This window comes from Entelurus aequoreus, linkage group LG17, assembly GCF_033978785.1.
Source record: "Entelurus aequoreus isolate RoL-2023_Sb linkage group LG17, RoL_Eaeq_v1.1, whole genome shotgun sequence".
NCBI lineage: Eukaryota > Metazoa > Chordata > Actinopteri > Syngnathiformes > Syngnathidae > Entelurus > Entelurus aequoreus.
This window is the reverse complement of record NC_084747.1, coordinates 6,800,523-6,819,987: the sequence shown is the minus strand read 5'-3', so window position 1 is coordinate 6,819,987 and position 19,465 is coordinate 6,800,523. Positions and strand designations below refer to the sequence as shown.

Genomic DNA, 19,465 nt, shown 5'->3' with positions numbered 1-19,465 from the left:
CGTTGTATTCTGTTTTTATTCACGATTTACACAACGTGCCAACTTCACTGGTTTTGGGTTTTGTAGTTTTAGAAAATATGTTTCATGATGCCTTTTGTCCCACAGGATCTTTCTGATAGACGAGTTCAACACAGACAGCGATATATTTATCTTCCTGCTGTCAACCCGCGCTGGTGGCCTCGGCATCAACCTCACGTCGGCCAACGTCGTCATCTTGCACGACATAGACTGGAACCCATATAACGACAAGCAGGCCGAGGACCGGTGTCACCGTGTGGGTCAGACCAGGTACAATGAAGCATTGTTTTACCCTGTTTTTTTCTACAGAATATCACTGTTGGCCATATGAAAATTTTACAACACTAAATGCACCCGTTTGATTTGTGCCAGGACTGTGAAGGTCATTAAGATGATCAGTAAGGACAGCATTGAGGACGGTATACTGCAGCTGGGTCAGAAGAAGCTCAAATTGGAGCGGGACATGACAACTGCTGAACAGAGTGAGCATACACACACACACACTTTTCACCTCATATTTCCGTGGTAAAGCTTAGCCAAAATCTACATTGCAGCTGAAATACCATATTTCCTCAAATAGTGGCCTCCACTCAAGAAGACACAATCGTCGAATTTGTTGTTCACTTCAACAAATACACGCTTTCCAATACAGTATTTTCGTATATTATTATTGGGTATTATACAATTTGTATTCGCAATGGAACCGCTTGGTTGGCCTGACACGATTCAGAGTGCGTGCCGTTCGGATCTTATTTTTTTCTTTGTGTTACTCATCAGTTTGGAGCGTAGGACCCTATGATTTCAGTGTTAACGAAATGGCGGACAGATGGGATCTACTATTTAAATGCGGAACAATGCGGGAATTGACGTAATGTGACTGAAAAATTTGGGGAAATTTACAGGGACACACACACACAACTGCTCCCACCAAAACTAAACTTTTTACTTACAAACCCCGTTTCCATATGAGTTGGGAAATTGTGTTAGATGTAAATATAAACGGAATACAATGATTTGCAAATCCTTTTCAACCCATATTCAATTGAATGCACTACAAAGACAAGATATTTGATGTTCAAACTCATAAACTTTATTTTTGTTTTGCAAATAATAATAAACTTAGAATTTCATGGCTGCAACACGTGCCAAAGTAGTTGGGAAAGGGCATGTTCACCACTGTGTTACATGGCCTTTCCTTTTAACAACACTCAGTAAACGTTTGGGAACTGAGGAGACACATTTTTTAAGCTTCTCAGGTGGAATTCTTTCCCATTCTTGCTTGATGTACAGCTTAAGTTGTTCAACAGTCCGGGGGTCTCTGTTGTGGTATTTTAGGCTTCATAATGCGGCACACATTTTCAATAGGAGACAGGTCTCGACTATAGGCAGGCCAGTCTAGTACCCGCACTCTTTTACTATGAAGCCATGTTGATGTAACACGTGGCTTGGCATTGTCTTGCTGAAATAAGCAGGGGCGTCCATGGTAACGTTGCTTGGATGGCAACATATGTTGCTCCAAAACCTGTATGTACCTTTCAGCATTAATGGCGCCTTCACATATGTGTAAGTTACCCATGTCTTGGGCACTAATACACCCCCATACCATCACAGATGCTGGCTTTTCAACTTTGCGCCTATAACAATCCGGATGGTTCTTTTCCTCTTCGGTCCGGAGGACACGACGTCCACAGTTTCCAAAAACAATTTGAAATGTGGACTTGTCAGACCACAGAACACTTTTCCACTTTGTATCAGTCCATCTTAGATGAGCTCAGGCCCAGCGAAGCAGACGGCGTTTCTGGGTGTTGTTGATAAACGGTTTTCGCCTTGCATAGGAGTTTTAACTTGCACTTACAGATGTAGCAACCAACTGTAGTTACTGACAGTGGGTTTCTGAAGTGTTCCTGAGCCCATGTGGTGATATCCTTTACACACTGATGTCACTTGTTGACGCAGTACAGCCTGAGGGATCGAAGGTCACAGGCTTAGCTGCTTACGTGCAGTGATTTCTCCAGATTCTCTGAACCCTTTGATGATATTACGGACCGTAGATGGTGAAATCCCTAAATTCCTTGCAATAGCTGGTTGAGAAAGCTTTTTCTTAAACGGTTCAACAATTTGCTCACGCATTTGTTAACAAAGTGGTGACCCTCGCCCCATCCTTGTTTGTGAATGACTGAGCATTTCATGGAATCTACTTTTATACCCAATCATGGCACCCACCTGTTCCCAATTTGCCTGTTCACCTGTGGGATGTTCCAAATAAGTGTTTGATGAGCATTCCTCAACTTTATCAGTATTTATTGCCACCTTTCCCAACTTCTTTGTCATGTGATGCTGGCATCAAATTCTAAAGTTAATGATTATTTGCAAAAAAAAAAAGTTTTATCAGTTTAAACATCAAATATGTTGTCTTTGTGGCATATTCAACTGAATATGGGTTGAAGATGATTTGCAAATCATTGTATTCCGTTTATATTTACATCTAACACAATTTCCCAACTCATATATAAACAGGGTTTGTACTTCCATGGAACAGCGCCATCACTTTAGCCGCCCGCCCTGCCCTATTTTCAGATGGGCTACCTGCATGCCTCCGGGACTCATGGTGCGTTACATTTACCTCCGAAGTTGAAGCTGGGAATGACGTCACAGCAGGGTTATGAGTCAGAAATCAAAATGGCCACATCCACGAAAGCTATTCTTGCGCTCTACATATCTGAATATAAACAGCTTCTGGACAAATATGCGTTCCCTTCTCAACCTTCAAACACGGTGGATGAAAAGGAAACATAAAAACGCTATTACCAGCGATGTAATACGCATTTACCACAGACTTTTACCATATATTACCATATGTACTGGATGTACGTCCAACAATATTTCATTTATGGCTGATTTAGTGCGACAAATACTAGTCAGAAGCGCTAATAACGAGTATTACTGGAGCTTAAATTTTTGTTTACTACACTGCAAAAAGCCAGTGTTCAAAAACAAGAAAAAAAAATACAAAAATGAGGGGTATTTTATTTGAACTTAGCAAAATTATATGCCAGTAGAACAAGAAAATTTGGCTTGTCAAGACTTTCCAAAACAAGTCAAATTAGCTAACCTCAATGAACCCAAAAATACCTTAAAATAAGTATATTCTCACTAATAACAACTGTACGACTATATGAGTACATATTTTCTATTGTTTCATTGAAAATAAAACAGCAAAGTCCATTTGGCTGTCATCTGTTTTAATATGAGACACAATTGTGTCAAAATCATGATTTTTTTTTTCATGCTTGAAATAATAAAGTATTACTTTAAAAAACTAGTTTTATACTTGTGAGTGTTGATGACACAGCTTTGCAACAGTTGATATTCTAGTTTCAAGCATGTTTTACTCAATATAGGTCATAAAGTCTCAGCAACAAGCTGTAATATTTTACTGAGATCATTTAGGACCAAAACCCTTAAAACAAGTAAAACACTAACATAAAATCAGCTTAGTGAGAAGAATTATCTTATCAGACAGAAAATAAGCTAATATCACCCTTATTTGAGATATTTAATCTTACTTAGATTTCAGTTTTTGCAGTGCAGGGCTGTGAATCTTTAGGGACCACACGATTTGAGTCAATTCGATTCTTGGGGGTGTCGATTCTATTCTTGGGGGTATCGATTCGATTCAAAACAATTTTTGATCCAAAATCAATACTTTTTTAATAACATTGGGTGTCAGTTCTATGATTAACTACATTCTTCCAAAAAATAAACCGCTCTGATGAATTTCTATATGGCTTAAAAGAAAACGCTACCCAAACATTTAATAAGGTCAAATACAAATAAGGCAAGAGAAGTAGCCGACACTTGTTTTTAAAGCAACTTTGTACAGCAGATAACAACAATATTATTTGCCTGAGTGAAAAGATTTAATCGATTTTTGATTTTTTTTTTTAATCAATTAAGAATCGTTACAAATAAGAATAATGATTAATTCGAAAATCTTTTTTTATTTTTATTTTACACCTGTATTGTTTACACCCAGAGCAGCCATCTTTGAAAGCCAACTCAGGGTAGTGAGGAGTCTCTCCGACTTTCAGTGTAGGAAATCCGACCTCGGCGGGCGTTCCTAGTTGAATGAGAAATTCTGACCTCCTAGTACAGGGGTCGGCAACCCGCGGCTCTAGAGCCGCATGCGGCTCTTTAGCGCCGCCCTAGTGGCTCTCTGGAGCTTTTTCAAAAATGTATGAAAAATGGAAAAAGATGAGGGGAAAAAAATATATTTTTTGTTTTAATATGGTTTCTGTAGGAGGACAAACATGACACAAACCTCCCTAATTGTTATAAATCACACTGTTTGTATTAAACATGCTTCACTGATTCCAGTATTTGGCGAGCGCCGTTTTGTCATACTAATTTTGGCGGTCCTTGAACTCACCTTAGTGTATAACTTTCTCCGACTTTTTAGGACGTGTTTTATGACACTTCTTTTTCTGTCTCATTTTGTCCACCAAACTTTTAACCTTGTGCATGAATACACAAAGGTGAGTTTTGTTGATGTTATTGACTTGTGTGGAGTGCTAATCGGGCATATTTGGTCATGCATGGATGGGCAAGCTAATCGATGCTAACATGCTATTTAGGCTAGCTATATGTACATATTGCATCATTATGCCTCGTTTGTAGCTATATTTGAGCTCATTTAGTTTCCTTTAAGTCCTCTTAATTAAATGTATATCTCATGACACACTATATGTATGTAATATGGCTTTTAATTTTTTGCGGCTCCAGACAGATTTGTTTTTGTATTTTTGGTCCAATATGGCTCTTTCAACATTTTGGGTTGCCGACCCCTGTCCTAGTACAAATGGAACGCATTGCTCAGACCTCGAAGTGTCCACCTCAAGCACAATTGTGCAAAAAAAACTAAAAAAATATATATTTTACTACCAACGAGCCGAACAGTTCCCACATCACTTCTATGTGTCAGGTGATATGCTTTTCTTTTCCATTATGACTACTTGTCGTTCAAAAGCTGAGTGAAAAGTCCCCCCAAAAATGTTTCTTTTTACTAAAGCAATGCAGACAAAGTGCAACAGTTAGTTTGAACATTCTAAATGATTTTTCTTACCTTTTTTAGTACATTAAAAGTCCTTACTGGCTGAAGTGGAGCTTCCTAGCACTGTTGCAGATTCAGTCATTTGATTAAGTTACTAAAATGCAATTTCAATACAACAATCATGAGCGATGTGAAAAGGTTTTGTATACAAAGCCTTTGAAAAACGTAGTTGAATACTGTGATGATAATGAATGTTGTGTGAAAGTTTCAAGCTTGACGTGACCTTTGTGACACAAATGTATAAAAATATGAAAACTCATGTTTTTTAGGTGATGAGGGGACCATACCTGAAGACATGGCATCATTGCTCAAAGCCTCACTGGGACTGTGATATTCAAATGCACCAAACGAAATGACTTGAAAGCAAACTTTTTCAAAGCCATGTCTGATGCAGGTCAGGCTCGCGTTTTAAACATACACTGAACATAAAAAAAATATCTGATGACCACACTTGTGCCTGTTTGTAAATGCCCACCTTTTGTTGTACAACAAAGATATCTTCAATAGTGTCGAAGGCTAAACAAAACAATGTCATTTTACTGTTTTCTGATAGTAGGCAAAAGATTCCAGCTTTCACTTTCAGACCTCAAACTGGTGGTAATGCAACTTTGAATTGTTTGAATTGGCCATGAAACTTGATCCACAGCCCAAAGCTTGTTTCAATATTTTTGGTTTCAGTCCAACAGGAGTACATATATGTACTGATATAGTAATGACAGCTTGAAAGCATAACCTTGCAAATACTTACTGTCAGTCTGTCTTTAAAAGTGACCAACTGTTTTACTCAACATGAGGTTTAGCCACATTTTGGCTTTTGTTGGCCACCAGAGGGCACAATTAGTCCACTTTGTTCAATGCTTTTAGCAAGAGAACGAGGTGGAGTGACTTTATCCATTACTCTTAAAATTTGAAAATGGATTTAAATGAGTAGTTTCTTGCAAAGTAGAGAACACCCGGTGGTGGTGGTGGTGTTTATTGTGAAACGGAACAAAGCAAAGGTATAGAACCAATAGATAATGCATGTTTGCATATATGTTGTACTGTATGACTGATGCCTAATATGTGGCAAGTGTTACTCTTTTGTAAATCATTTTCAAATATGTATGTTTGTTGTTTTTTATGTGTCAATTAGAATTGGTTACGTTTAATAAAATAACTTTGATGAAGTAAATGCATCATTATCTTTGTAAATGCATATTGACCACCAGACTCTGTTCCATAAGAGATTTATTGTAATTAGTGAAGACAATTTAGGCATTCCTAATCATTTTATATTGCTCTATAAGCTTGTACGTGTTATTGTCAAAGTGAGTCGAATTTACAGGATATGAAAGTAACTTTAAAAAAATCCATTGTAGGAATAAGTATGGATAACAAACCCATATAAGGTAAGTATACGTTTTTTTCAATTCCAAGTAAACACATTAGCTCAATGGACTACTTCAAGAAGAAAGTACCAAGTCAACTACTCTGCATTGGGGGAGTAGCGTCCACACCTGAAGCCTGTCAAGTGAGCATCACATGTAATGGTGTAGGAAAAATATAAAACACCTTTTTTCAGCTGACAGCTGAGAGAATGAGTTCCTCGCTCAGGAAAGATAAGGCATCTGCCCGCCACATCGTTGTACAGAACATCTCTATCCCACACTTCAAACCTCAACTCCCGCCCAAGCTCCACCGAGCCAAAGTAGTAGGTGGTGTTCCACACGGGGTCGTTGTTGTCCATCACTGTCTCCGTCTCCTCGTACATGCCGTTGTAGAAAATCTTCACATAAGCATCTGTTTTGGTGAAGGTGTCTGCTCTGAGGCCTGCCGCTCTGTGGATTTCCAGTTTGAGTGTCCCTCGGCCAGCCCGCAGAGGACAGCAGTTGTGGTCCAGGTTGGGAGTCGGGGAACAGTTCTTGAAGCCAAAGTGATCCTCCTGTAGCTTGTTTTCCTGGATGTATTCCGAGATAATCGCTCTTAGGTTAGCGCTGATCTGAGAGTCCTCCACTAGGTGGTGCAAGGGGAAAATCCCGTAGGATACCACATCTGGGTTGTTTTGGAGGCTGTTCATCCAACTGTGATAGGCATCGGAAGGGTCCTGCTGGTAAAGGATGTCCGGAAAGTACTTCTCCCCTCCAAAAACCTCAATCTTATGGGTCATGAAACCCTGATAGAAGCCCATACTCATATTGCCCTTTAAGACGTCATCGCATTTGTTGGAGAAAGATGCATTAGCAGGGAGGAAACCTAAGGCCATGCGCAGTTCAGCATTCAGGCAGTTTTTGATCTCCGACTCGGAAAAGCCCTTCAGTGTGGCAAGGCAGGTTCTGAAAGCCGTGATTCGCCTAACCTTGCCACCAAGTTGAACCTTGGAAATACAATCAAACATTATTTGATTGCTGAAATCACAAAATCAAAACAGTCTGGGACTTTATTAGGATCTGACCTGGTGTATGTAGTGTGTGCCGTAGGTGTCGATCAGCCGTCTGTACAGGGCTCTGCTCCGGGTTGTATTAAGACTTTGTGGGAGTCTCCTCAGATGTTTTGTGAACTCTGCGCTCAGCTGGGGGTGGTCAGCCACCCTATAGCTGAAATGATAAAGAATGTGGAGGTCAGCATACTCGGAATGTTGTCTGTCATAAATTAATGAGCAGGAAATGTTGGATTGCCTTGTGTCGATAAATATGCTTCGATTACTCTTACCTGTCTATTCTCACTTACCTGTAGTAAGTGCAACTGATTTCATGGATGGCAAATGTGGCCTTGTCCACGCTGTGCTGCGAGCGAGCAAATTTGGCCATCTCTGAGCGACTCCCTCCCAGCACTGCCTTTCCGATGTTATCAAGGCTCAAACCTACGCCCCAGTTGTTGTTTACCAGCGAGCTCGAGCTGCGCAGAAGTGAATCCACCGAGTGGTGGAGGGCACTGGAAAGCTGCTTGCTACAGCGGCTGAAAGGACGCCAGTCAAGCACAGCAGCTGGGAGCTTCTGAATCTGAAGATGATAAAAAGGTGGGGGGGTAAGAACAATGACACATTTGATTTGAGTTGCCCTGTTTGGCAGTAGTCACCTGTCCATCGTGGAAGCGGTTCGGACACAGTGTGCACGTGTGATTGTCAACCAGATGAGCTTTGACGTTAATCACGTACGCCCCCGTCCGACGCATACGGACCACATCAAAACCCTCCCCGGCGAGATTGTAGCCGGGAATGAAGGCGGCTTTCTCACACTCTGTCGAAAAACCAAGTCGACAGGACCAAACCTTGCTGACCTCCAAAATGAGTGACAATGCCAACGCCCACAAGACAAAGCGGCTTGTATGGAATCCTTTGGCAGGCATGGTTACCTAAATGTAGGGTGAACAAACTGTATTTAAGGAAGCCTTTCTTGCAAGGATTTAACTCATAGTTTACTTTTGATTACAGTCGCACAGTGGTCAAACATCAGTCTCTAATCCTTAGGTCTTGAAAAACTGGAGCATGTAATCCTGCCACAGATGTTGTGAAAAATACCCCAAAATACTTGATGAGACTGTCCACACCTACCTCAGTTTATGCCTTATCCTCCCTTTGGACAAAACTGTGCAGAAATTCCTCCGAAGTCTCGATGGCGCCAGCCTACAAAGGGCCTGTCTAAACTTTTGGTCGTGCTGGACATAAAGCTGCAGACTGGCCGAGATTCCAGCGGATGGCTCACTTTTGTCTGTGGTCCGTTGTTTGAAAAACACCAAGGAGGGACTTTATGGGTCAGGGCTTTTCGTGCCTCTCTCTTTTCTATCTCTCTCTCTTTCGCCCCTTGAGGCTGTTCCAATTTCCTTAGCGTGAGCTGGTTTGTTTTCATGTTCAAGATCTCCTTAGTCTCTTGCAGCTGTGTATGTGCATGTGTGGGGGGAGGGTGAATCTTTTATTGTCAGAAGAGCAAGATGGACAACTGCACATTTACTGGAAATGTCTTGTGTGTGTCAGTTTGTGTGTGTGTACCCATATGTCTGTGTGCTGTTAACCTTACCATAACCATGAGGTCACTTCAGCCAGTGTCTATTTATTCTTGTGCATAGATTGTAGGTTGCTTTTTAACTTAAACATTTCTCTTCATGCTCGATTCCTGCAGATTGAGTCAGTCTATTTTTAAAAAACACATAATTACTCCCCGGAAAGTGTAATTTATTTTATAAATGACTAACAAAGTTACCTACACAGCCGCAGTTATGTTGACGTTGTGGATTTTTTTATCATTATGGATGCACTTTATTAGTCCTTTGAGAGAACGACAGCAAGATTGAAATATGTGAAAGAAATCTCAGATTTATTTTAAATGACATTTATTTTATTGTAAGTCATATAGTCCAAGACTTCAAGCCATTCACATGATTGTCTTTAATATTGGGTATGATATGCAGTGTATATAAATGTACAGGATAGAGTCTAAACTATGCTATTAAAATAAAAAGTGAAAGTACAGCTTTTCAAAGAAGTCTTTAAACAACATCCATCAATCTTCTACCGCTTGTCCCTCATGAGTGCGGGGGTGCTGGGGTAGGATCCAGGCGGGATACACCCTGGACAAGTCGCCACCTCATCACAGGGTCGACAAAAAGAGACAGACAACCATTAACAATCACATTCACACACTGGGGCCATGAAATAAATGTCAACAACTGTCACTTAATATTTCAATCAATCTCAACCAGTATCGCTCTCTCCCCTTCATCGCGCTCAACTTCCTCTTGACGTATTTCCACGTAACCTTGCCTCACCGCCGTCCCGGACAGTCCTCTTCGACGTCTTTTCACCAAGAACACCACTCCCGCGAGCACCAAAGCCATCATGCCCATCACTCCAAATGCTACCCCTGCCTTTTCCCGGGTGGACATCTGACTCTGGTCCGAGTTAAAGCTTTTGTAAATCTCTTGAAAATCCTCCTGGTTGGCCAGTTTCCACGTCTTGGTTTGTCCGACTCTAACCCAGCTTTTTTCGCCCTCCGTCATCACCATGACCGTGTTGGTTGCTTGCAAGTTAACAAGTGGTGCTCTTGTGAAAGGGGGGAGGTTAATTGGAAGCAGCTGCCCACCGGTGAACTGTCCCGACTGGACACAGTAGAGGATTTCACAGCCATCGCTGACTGCAGCAAGGTGTTGACTGAACTTGGGGGGGCAGCGACTTTGTTGCCCGCTCATGGGGTTCTCTGACTGACAGCTGAAAAAACCGCCGAATGGTACAGAATATCTGAAACCAAGTTCGTAGTCATTACTCACGCAGATTACTTGGCCATCTGAGAGAAACTTTAGTGGAAGGAATTGTAATGGGCAACTTTTTGCCTTGGTGATGGGGTTCACTTGGGACGGGCTATAAACCCCTCCGAACAGATACCCAGAGTTCTCGGGGGCATTGCCATTGACCGAACACCAAAAGGTGTTTATGTGAGCTGAGCGTACATATGTGTTGTCCTGGCACACTTGGCGATGGCATTCGTACAGGTTTAAGAACCCACATGAGTACGGCTGATCGTGACATTCATACTTGGTATAAGCTTGCTGTCTCACTTCTGATCTCAGTAAAGTGGGCGAGTAAGGTGGCTTACAGGAAAAGGCACCCGTATCAGGGTTTTTCTGAGCCAGGGCATCACACAGTGGCTCTGCGTTTTGGGAGTATGGAATACACTCCTGGTAGACACCACCAAAACTGAGGTTTGTAGCAGGGCCCTCGCAAGAAGCGTCATCTATGTTGGCTTGGAAGTTGAAGTTCTGGGAGTTGACGTCGATACAGCCAGGGCGAGTGTTGACCTTGTAATAGCGCTGGATGGCTTTACTAACTGATTTAGCAATTTTGGCAACTGTCGGCTGTGGCAGGTCAGGCAAGGAGTTTTCATTGATAAAGTAGTGAAGGGCTAATCCTTGCCGATCAATAGCAACCAGGTTGTTTCTGGTACTTTCCTGCCACTTCTGCAGAGTGATGCCAGGATAGAAAGGTGCACCGCCGTGGCTTTGAGTAAGAGAATATTGAATATTCGACTGATACGTCTGAAGCGATGAGCTCTGTTGTGTGTTTTGGCTGCTAATGTCAAACTTGAGCTTATCGTAAAAGTTCAGGCCAGCCAAGGCTTTGACGCTGTGACTGTCCGACACGCTGTCCGACACGTATGAGGAGCGGAGGTAGTCCTCCTGCACCAAAGTAGCCCCGGCGTCCACACTGGTGATGACATGGGTCCCGAAGTCCAGAACCATCTTCTCTGAAAGATAGTCTGCATTCCTGGTTTGGTTATTTTCTATAGCATCCGCTATCTCCTTGGCTTGCTGAGCAAAACGGGAATCAAGGTTGAAGTCCGGATAAGCCTTAATGGTGTAGATGTGGTTACGCACCTTAAAGTAAAATAAAATACATGTTAGAATGTTTTTGTATAATGGTTCATAACATTGTGGTATAAACCTTTATACTGAATCAACAAAATACAAGTTTCTACCTCACCTGCACTCTGGTTGCATTTGAAGAGTCTTGGACCTGATGGATTTTCATCCTTTGGTTCTCAGAGGAGTATTTTCCATTTAGCAGAGAAAAAAACGACGCTTCCGCATTCATGCTGTGAGCTGTCGAGCTTTGCTGCACCTGCCAGGAGCTCATTATCTCTGAGTTGGTTTCCACTCCCGTCTCTTTGCAAGGTATAACAAACACCTCATCTGGGATGAGGTAGAGCCCGTCCTCTGTAGTCTGGCACTGAAAGTAGCTGAGGTTCATGACCCGGCCCATATCGATGTTTCGTAGATTATCCCATCCGCCGCCCGGAAGCACCTCTAAGGCTGTGATGTTTGTGGAGGCTCGACATTGTCTTAGCCAGTTGCTCGGGCGCCCCACAGGAATTGACAAACCTAGATGAAGAAGAGAGAGCCACAGGAGAGTCACTGGTGCTTTCATCTTGAACATGTCTGAAATGCAGGCAAGGACTACTGAACAAAAGAGTCAAGGGGAGTTCCTCCTATTCTATTAGTCATATCAAAAAGGGATGTTTTTTTCAGGAACTTGTGCTTGGTTATTAGGTTTCGTTTTTGGTTTGCTTTCAAGTCCAATAAAGCCCGTAATGTTCACCAGAGTTTTCTCTGATAAGTGAGGGTAAATAGTTCACTTCAGTTTCAGTTTATTTCGAAGATGCATACAATTACCATGTAATGCATCACATATTTCCAGTTGTTTTATTACAGCACGTCCGAAAAGAAGTAGAAAGAAGCAGAGCTTATTTAATCCTACCCCTTTTCATTCCATAGCAATTTTATTTCATTTCCTTGTTCTCTGTAACAGAACAGTGAATCAATAATAAATAAATATACCATAGTAAAAGTAAACAAATATTAAATACATAAATGATCTTTATCTCAAAAGAAAAAAAAGGGTTCAAGATGTTCATCATAATTCTTGTTCTGCGTACTTTGTGAAGTTTGAACAGTCTCTTAAACTGAATCATATTGGTGCTTTGTTTGACTTCTTTGGTTAATCCGTTCCATAATTTAATTCCACATATGGATATGCTAAAGGTTTTAAGTGTTGTACGAGCAAACAAATGTTTTAAATTCGATTTTCCTCTAAGGTTATATTTCTCCTCTTTTGTTGAGAGGAATTGTTGTACATTCTTGGGTAGCAGGTTATAGTTTGCTTTATACATCATTTTAGCTGTTTCAACTATTTGGTGCATTTGCAATTTAAATATTTGTGATTCGATAAAGTGTTTGTATGTTCTCTATAGCCAACATTATGTATTATTTTAATTGATCTTTTTTGTAACACAGTTAGTGAATGAAGCGCACATTTGTAGTTGTTTCCCCATATTTCTGCACAATAACTCAAATATGGTAACACTAGCAAGCAGTAGAGCAGGGGTCACCAACGCGGTGCCCGCGGGCACCAGGTAGCCCGTAAGGACTAGATGAGTAGCCCGCTGGCCTGTTCTAAAAATAGCTCAAATAGCAGCACTTACCAGTGAGCTGCCTCTATTTTTTAAATTGTATTTATTTACTAGCAAGCTGGTCTCGCTTTGCCTGACATTTTTAATTCTAAGAGAGACAAAACTCAAATAGAATTTGAATATCCAAGAAAATATTTTAAAGACTTGGTCTTCACTTGTTTAAATAAATTCTTTAATTTTTTTACTTTGCTTCTTATAACTTTCAGAAAGACAATTTTAGAGAAAAAAATACAACCCTAAAAATGATTTTAGGATTTTTAAACACATATACCTTTTTACCTTTTAAATTCCTTCCTCTTCTTTCCTGACAATTTAAATCAACGTTCAAGTAAAAAATTTTTTTTTTATTGTAAAGAATAATAAACACATTTTAATTTAATTCTTCATTTTAGCTTCTGTTTTTTCGACGAAGAAGATTTGTGAAATATTTCTTCAAAGTTATTATGATTAAAATTCAAAAAAATTATTCTGGCAAATCTAGAAAATCTGTAGAATCAAATTTAAATCTTATCTCAAAGTCTTTTGAATTTCTTTTAAAATTTTTGTTCTGGAAAATCTAGAAGAAATAATGATTTGTCTTTGTTAGAAATATAGCTTGGTCCAATTTGTTATATATTCTAACAAAGTGTAGATTGGATTTTAACCTATTTAAAACATGTCATCAAAATTCTAAAATTAATCTTAATCAGGAAAAAATGACTAATGATGTTCCATAAATTATTTTTTGGATTTTTTTCAAAAAGATTCGAATTAGCTAGTTTTTCTCTTCTTTTTTTCGGGTGAATTTTGAATTTTAAAGAGTCGAAATTGAAGATAAACTATGTTTCAAAATTTAATTGTCATTTTTTTCGTGTTTTCTCCTCTTTTAAACCGTTCAATTTAGAGTAAATATCATTAATTATTAATAATAACATAGAGTTAAAGGTAAATTGAGCAAATTGGCTATTTCTGGCAATTTATGTAAGTGTGTATCAAACTGGTAGCCCTTCGCATTAATCAGTACCCAAGAAGTAGCTCTTGGTTTCAAAAAGGTTGGTGACCCCTGCAGTAGAGAATATGAATGTCAGGACTTGATCAAGAATAGGACTCAGATGCAGAGTGGAGAACAATCCGGCAGGCTTTTATTTTGAATGTTACTTTTTCACCTCCAGAGTCAGGGCAATACAACAATGGCTATATCTGACAACTAGCCGAAAAGGTTCCACAAAAAAGGAACAACTGAAAATCACTCCGAAAGGAGGAAGTAAAAATCTCAATCGCAAACTATACTTAGCGCGGAATACAACTATGAAATTAATCAATAACAAAAAAAACGCTCAAAAAGGAAAGGGAAACTGGCTATAAAACTTAAACACTGTTTCTGATCTAGAAAAATAGTTAACAATAATTCACTCAAGAAATTGAGGAAAAGCTGGAACTAGTGATGGGTCCGGCAACACCGATGCATCGGCGCATGCGTCGAGCTCATAGAGCGATACCCTGTGTCGGTGCGCGTATCGCTTTAAGAAAGTCACGAGCTGTTTTGGTCACGTGACCGCTCATGAGCTGTTCTGGTCACGTGACCGCTCATGAACTGTATCGCACTGACGCCTGCGCGCCAAACTGTGTTTATTAGGAAGCGGCGCAATGCGTGTTGTTGACGAACACCGTTAGGGCCGCTTGTTGTCACTGTCACTCAAAGTTGCATTTCAAAATGACACAGAATAAATGTGTTTATTTTGTTTACAATTCAGATGGGTTTGATTTGGTGCGCGGCATATATTGGCTGTGCGGCGCACGGTGTGCGCGGAGGACGCTTGAGCACTGCGCAATTGCGCAGGCGCGCACCTTAGAGGGAATGTTGCTCACAGGGCACAGAGGAGGCGTCAGTGCGATACAGTTCGCGTATCGGTCACGTGACCAAAGCAGCTCATGATCGGTCACGTGACTTTCTAAAAGCGGTACGCGCACCGACACAGGGTTTCGCTCTATGAGCTCGACGCATGCGCCTATGCATCTGTGTTGCAGGACCTATCACTACTGTTACTAGAGAAGGTACAGGAATGACGGCGTGGCGAAGTTGGTAGAGTGGCCGTGCCAACAATCGGAGGGTTGCTGGTTACTGGGGTTCAATCCCCACCTTCTACCATCCTAGTCACGATACATGTTCACATTATTTGACTGTATCTAAAAAAGATAAAAATATATTTTTATTTAAATGAAGGTATGAAATAATCCTAAATGAAATACAATGACTTGGTTTATATTATTGTATATACTAGGTCAGGGGTAACCAACGCGGTGCCCGCGGGCACCAGGTAGCCCGTAAGGACCAGATGAGTAGCCCGCTGGCCTGTTCTAAAAATAGCTCAAATAGCAGCACTTACCAGTGAGCTGCCTCTATTTTTTAAATTGCATTTATTTACTAGCAAGCTGGTCTCGCTTTGCTCTACATTTTTAATTCTAAGAGAGACAAAACTCAAATAGAATTTGAAAATCCAAGAAAATATTTTAAAGACTTGGTCTTCACTTGTTTAAATAAATTCATTATTTTTTTTACTTTGCTTCTTATAACTTTCAGAAAGACAATTTTAGAGAAAAACTACATTATTATTATTTTAGGCTTTTTAAACACATATACCTTTTTACCTTTTAAATTCCTTCCTCTTCTTTCCTTACAATTTAAATCAATGTTCAAGTAATTTTTTTATTTTTTATTGTAAAGAATAATAAATACATTTTAATTTAATTCTTCATTTTAGCTTCTGTTTTTTCGATGAAGAATATTTGTGAAATATTTCTTCAAACTTATGATTAAAATTCAAAAAAATTATTCTGGCAAATCTAGAAAATCTGTAGAATCAAATTTAAATCTTATTTCAAAGTATTTTGAATTTCTTTTAAAATTTTTGTTCTGGAAAATGTAGAAGAAATAATGATTTGTTAGAAATATAACTTGGTCCAATTTGTTATATATTCTAACAAAGTGCAGATTGGATTTTAACCTATTTAAAACATGTCATCAAAATTCTAAAATTAATCTTAATCAGGAAAAACTACTAATGATGTTCCATAAATTCTTTTTTTAATTTTTTCCAAAAAGATTCGAATTAGCTAGTTTTTCTCTTCTTTTTTTCGGTTGAATTTTGATATTTAAAGAGTCGAAATTGAAGATAAACTATGTTTCAAAATTTAATTGTCATTTTTTTTCATGTTTTCTCCTCTTTTAAACCGTTCAATTAAGTGTAAATATCATTACTTATTAATAATAACATAGAGTTAAAGGTAAATTGAGCAAATTGGCTATTTAAATGGTAAATAAATGGGTTATACTTATATATATTTATTTATTTATATATTTATTTTTTTATATATTTCTAGCAATTTATTTAAGTATGTATCAAACTGGTAGCCCTTCGCATTAATCAGTACCCAAGAAGTAGCTCTTGCTTTCAAAAAGGTTGGTGACCCCTGTACTAGGTCATAAAATCAGTGTCAGTTGAGTCGGTCCATAGGTTGCCTGTAGGGATTTTTAATGTCCAGCAGATGTCAGTATTTAGTGACACAGTATTGACACAGTATCAATACAGTTTTGCAATGTGTCGAAACGCTTCATGAGGCCTCATCAACCCATCACTAGCTGGAACTGTAAGAATAAACTGAAACTCACCACTTCGACTGCAAAACGTTACAACAAAAAAATCACTCTGCTGAAGAGGAGAAAAGGAAACTCAAATTACCTACAAGGGAATTCAGGATCAGGATACTCAAAGCAAGACGAGAGGGAGGCTGATGCGTTGATGGTACAACTGCAAACCCAACAAGGACTTTTTGCCAAATTTCACACCCCCAGAGATGCAGCCGTCAGGACAAGTTTCGTCATTTCTCACAAAAGCGTTAGAAAAAGTAAGGCGTTTTCTGACGGAGAGTTTATAAAGGAGTGCTTATTGGACTCTGTTGCGCTGTATGCCCGGAGACTTGGACTGTTTTTCGCTGGTTTTAATTGGATGAGATCTGCGATGTACGTGACACCGCCCATCTGCTCATCTTCTTACGTGGGATAACTACAGACTTTCAACTTACGGAGTAGCTGGCAGCCATGCAGTCAATTAAAGAGACAACCACAGGTAATGATTTGTTCACATAGGTAAATGCGTGTTTTGGGCATGTTAGGACTGAAATGGGACAAGGTGGCAGGTGTGACAATCCAATCCAATCCACTTTATTTATATAGCACATTTAAACAACAAAATGTTTCCAAAGTGCTGCACAACAATATTAAAAACAATATTCAAATAGTATCCTTAGCTCCACCAATGACTGAATAAAAAGAAAAAATAATTACATATAAAACCAATATAAAATAAATATGATTAAAAACGATTTTTAACAACAGATGGTTGTCCAAATCTGACGGGAAAAAATGTTGGATAATGCAGGATAAAGTGACAGAAATTAACCCTGTGCAGAAATTGACATTCTTGCATTGTATTATACATCAGGAAGTGTTGTGTAAAACAGTGATAAAAATAAAACCATCAAAAGCAATCTGCTTTTGTATAAAGTTAAGTTAGGTTAAATTAAATTATTATTATTATTATTAATTATTATTATTATTATTTATCTTACGGTATATAAAAAATAATATTGAGCAAAATTGAATTGAAATATTGTCGTGTGGCCCTCCAGCAGTGCTTGGGTTGCTTATGCGGCCCCCGGTAAAAATTAATTGCCCACCCCTGGACTGACCCATGTTCAACTGCTGTTCACATGGTCCCTACTCTCTATAAACGAGATGTATAATGGGAGCATTCATTATGAGTTCCTCATGTCTGTGACCTTTAGAAGCAGAAGTACAAGTGAAACCAGAAAAAAGGAGGATGTGTTGCCGCACTCCACGCACGTGTCACATGGCTTATTTTTCCCAAACAAGTCCAGACCTGAGTGTGAAAATAATCTGCACTTTGTAAGAAAACCCAAAAATACATTGGCCTGCCAAACAAAGTTATAATTTTGACCGGTTGTTTTAACCCATTTTTAGACTCAACCAACCAAAATAATTTGAAGTAGCCTATCTAATAGCGACTAAATATTTGTGTAACTTGAAAGTGCAACAAGGTAAATGAGATGGAAGGCTTTAGTTAGCTTGACAGCAAAAAAAAAACACTGAACTCCGGACCAATTGAATCTTCCAGACCAGTGTTTTTCAACCACTGTCGCGGCACACTATTGTGCCGTGAGATATTGTCTGGTGTGCCGTGGGAGATTTTGCAACTTCACCTAATTGGCCAAAAAAATATTTTTTGCAAATCAAATAATGTGCCGTTGTTGAGTGTCTGTGCTGTATAGAGCTCTGGTCCTGGGCATGACGTTAAAGTGCATCCGGCAGTGGAGGCTCCTCTATGGGGTCTTGGGGCACTAGGAGGTTAACCCCTTTACTACTGTTACCCCAGGTGGCCCTTGGCAAAGGCCTAGTACCTGACTGCCCCCTAGCCAGGGATACGGTGAAGACCTCAACGGCGGAGCAGGCGGAAGACGGTAGATTTAAGAACCACCACAACTGCTGCGATGGCGGAAGAAGGCAACCCAAGACCTCAACGGTGGAAAAGGCGGTGGATGATTGCTAACCCTATGGAGCGTCACAATGGCTGGGATGGCGGGTGAAAGCTGCAGCAGAAAAGGGTCCCTAGTCGTCTTGGAGTCCATGCCACTGGACCCTAATGGGATCTGTCAAGGACCGTGTGGTGACTGTCTGTGCACCAGTCTCCCCACGTTAAACAAAGTCACGCACAGGCATCCTCCATAAAGGGATACCCTCGTACCAGGAGGGCCGTCATACTCGCTTCGAGGGACCGTCGATGATGGTGATGATAGAGCTCGGCAGGGTAACCATGTAATACTCCATATCAGTAGGTGGCAGCAGGTAGTTCATTACTTTGTGGAAGTCGGAATGCGTCGAAGATGGTTTGTCGCGATCCCAATATGCAGAGCACATGGGGAGACGGCGTGCATGTAAAATGGTATGCATTGATTAAACCAAAAATGAACAAAAGGGAAAGGAAAAGGCACTGAAGCTTAGGGATGGCTATGCAAAACGAAAGTAAAACTGAACTTGCTACAAAGTAAACAAAAACAGAATGCTGGACTACAGCAAAGACTTACAGCGTGCAGAGCAGAGATGGCATCCACAAAGTACATGCGTACATGACATGACAATCAACAATGTCCCCACAAAGAAGGATAGCGTACGCACAATTTAAATAGTCTCGATTGCTAACACAAAGCAGGTGCGGGCAATAGCACTCAAAGGGAGGCGTGAAGCTGCTACAGGAAAACACCAACAACACAGGAAAGAAGGGTCACCAAAATAACAGCGCAATACACACAGGAAAACAACCAACTCAAAATAAGGCACGACAAACTG

General features: G+C 40.0%; 3 protein-coding genes across 4 annotated transcripts in view; 1 reads left to right on the top strand and 2 right to left on the bottom strand.

The window, feature by feature from the left end:
- LOC133632218 (SWI/SNF-related matrix-associated actin-dependent regulator of chromatin subfamily A containing DEAD/H box 1A-like) overlaps nt 1–6,299 on the top strand; it is a 30,494-nt gene extending 24,195 nt beyond the window's left edge. The window contains exons 21-23 of the mRNA XM_062024521.1: nt 106–288; nt 391–500; nt 5,398–6,299. Coding sequence (XP_061880505.1) covers nt 106–288; nt 391–500; nt 5,398–5,459 — 355 coding nt within the window. The 3' untranslated portion in view covers nt 5,460–6,299. The remainder of the gene's footprint in view (nt 1–105; nt 289–390; nt 501–5,397) is intronic.
- Nucleotides 6,300–6,342: 43 nt separating this feature from the next.
- The window catches only part of LOC133632219 (perforin-1-like), an 18,084-nt gene continuing 4,961 nt past the window's right edge, over nt 6,343–19,465 (bottom strand). The window contains exons 1-5 of one of the 2 annotated variants that reach the window (XM_062024522.1): nt 8,658–8,873; nt 8,183–8,458; nt 7,835–8,106; nt 7,560–7,701; nt 6,343–7,481 (exon numbers count right to left, since the gene is read on the bottom strand). In XM_062024522.1, the coding sequence (XP_061880506.1) occupies nt 6,594–7,481; nt 7,560–7,701; nt 7,835–8,106; nt 8,183–8,452 (1,572 nt within the window). In that variant the 5' untranslated portion in view covers nt 8,453–8,458; nt 8,658–8,873 and the 3' untranslated portion in view covers nt 6,343–6,593. Of the gene's footprint in view, nt 7,482–7,559; nt 7,702–7,834; nt 8,107–8,182; nt 8,459–8,657; nt 8,874–19,465 lie in introns of those variants that run through there. The other variant, XM_062024523.1, reaches the window with a different exon arrangement.
- Nucleotides 9,437–12,336, bottom strand: LOC133631861 (macrophage-expressed gene 1 protein-like). Its single transcript, XM_062024027.1, has 2 exons — nt 11,577–12,336; nt 9,437–11,470 (listed from the first exon to the last, which is right to left on the bottom strand). The coding sequence occupies exons 1-2, from the start codon at nt 12,027–12,029 to the stop codon at nt 9,785–9,787; spliced, it is 2,139 nt and encodes a 712-aa protein (XP_061880011.1). The 5' UTR covers nt 12,030–12,336; the 3' UTR covers nt 9,437–9,784.

What these genes read in the sequence shown, in the direction of transcription:
- LOC133631861 (XM_062024027.1), bottom strand. Translation starts at nt 12,029, where the DNA reads ATGTTCAAGATGAAAGCACCAGTGACTCTCCTGTGGCTCTCTCTTCTT. An exon ending in CAAATGCAACCAGAGTGCAG is followed by an intron (nt 11,471 to 11,576) that starts GTGAGGTAGAAA and finishes TTTTACTTTAAG; the next exon opens with GTGCGTAACCACATCTACAC.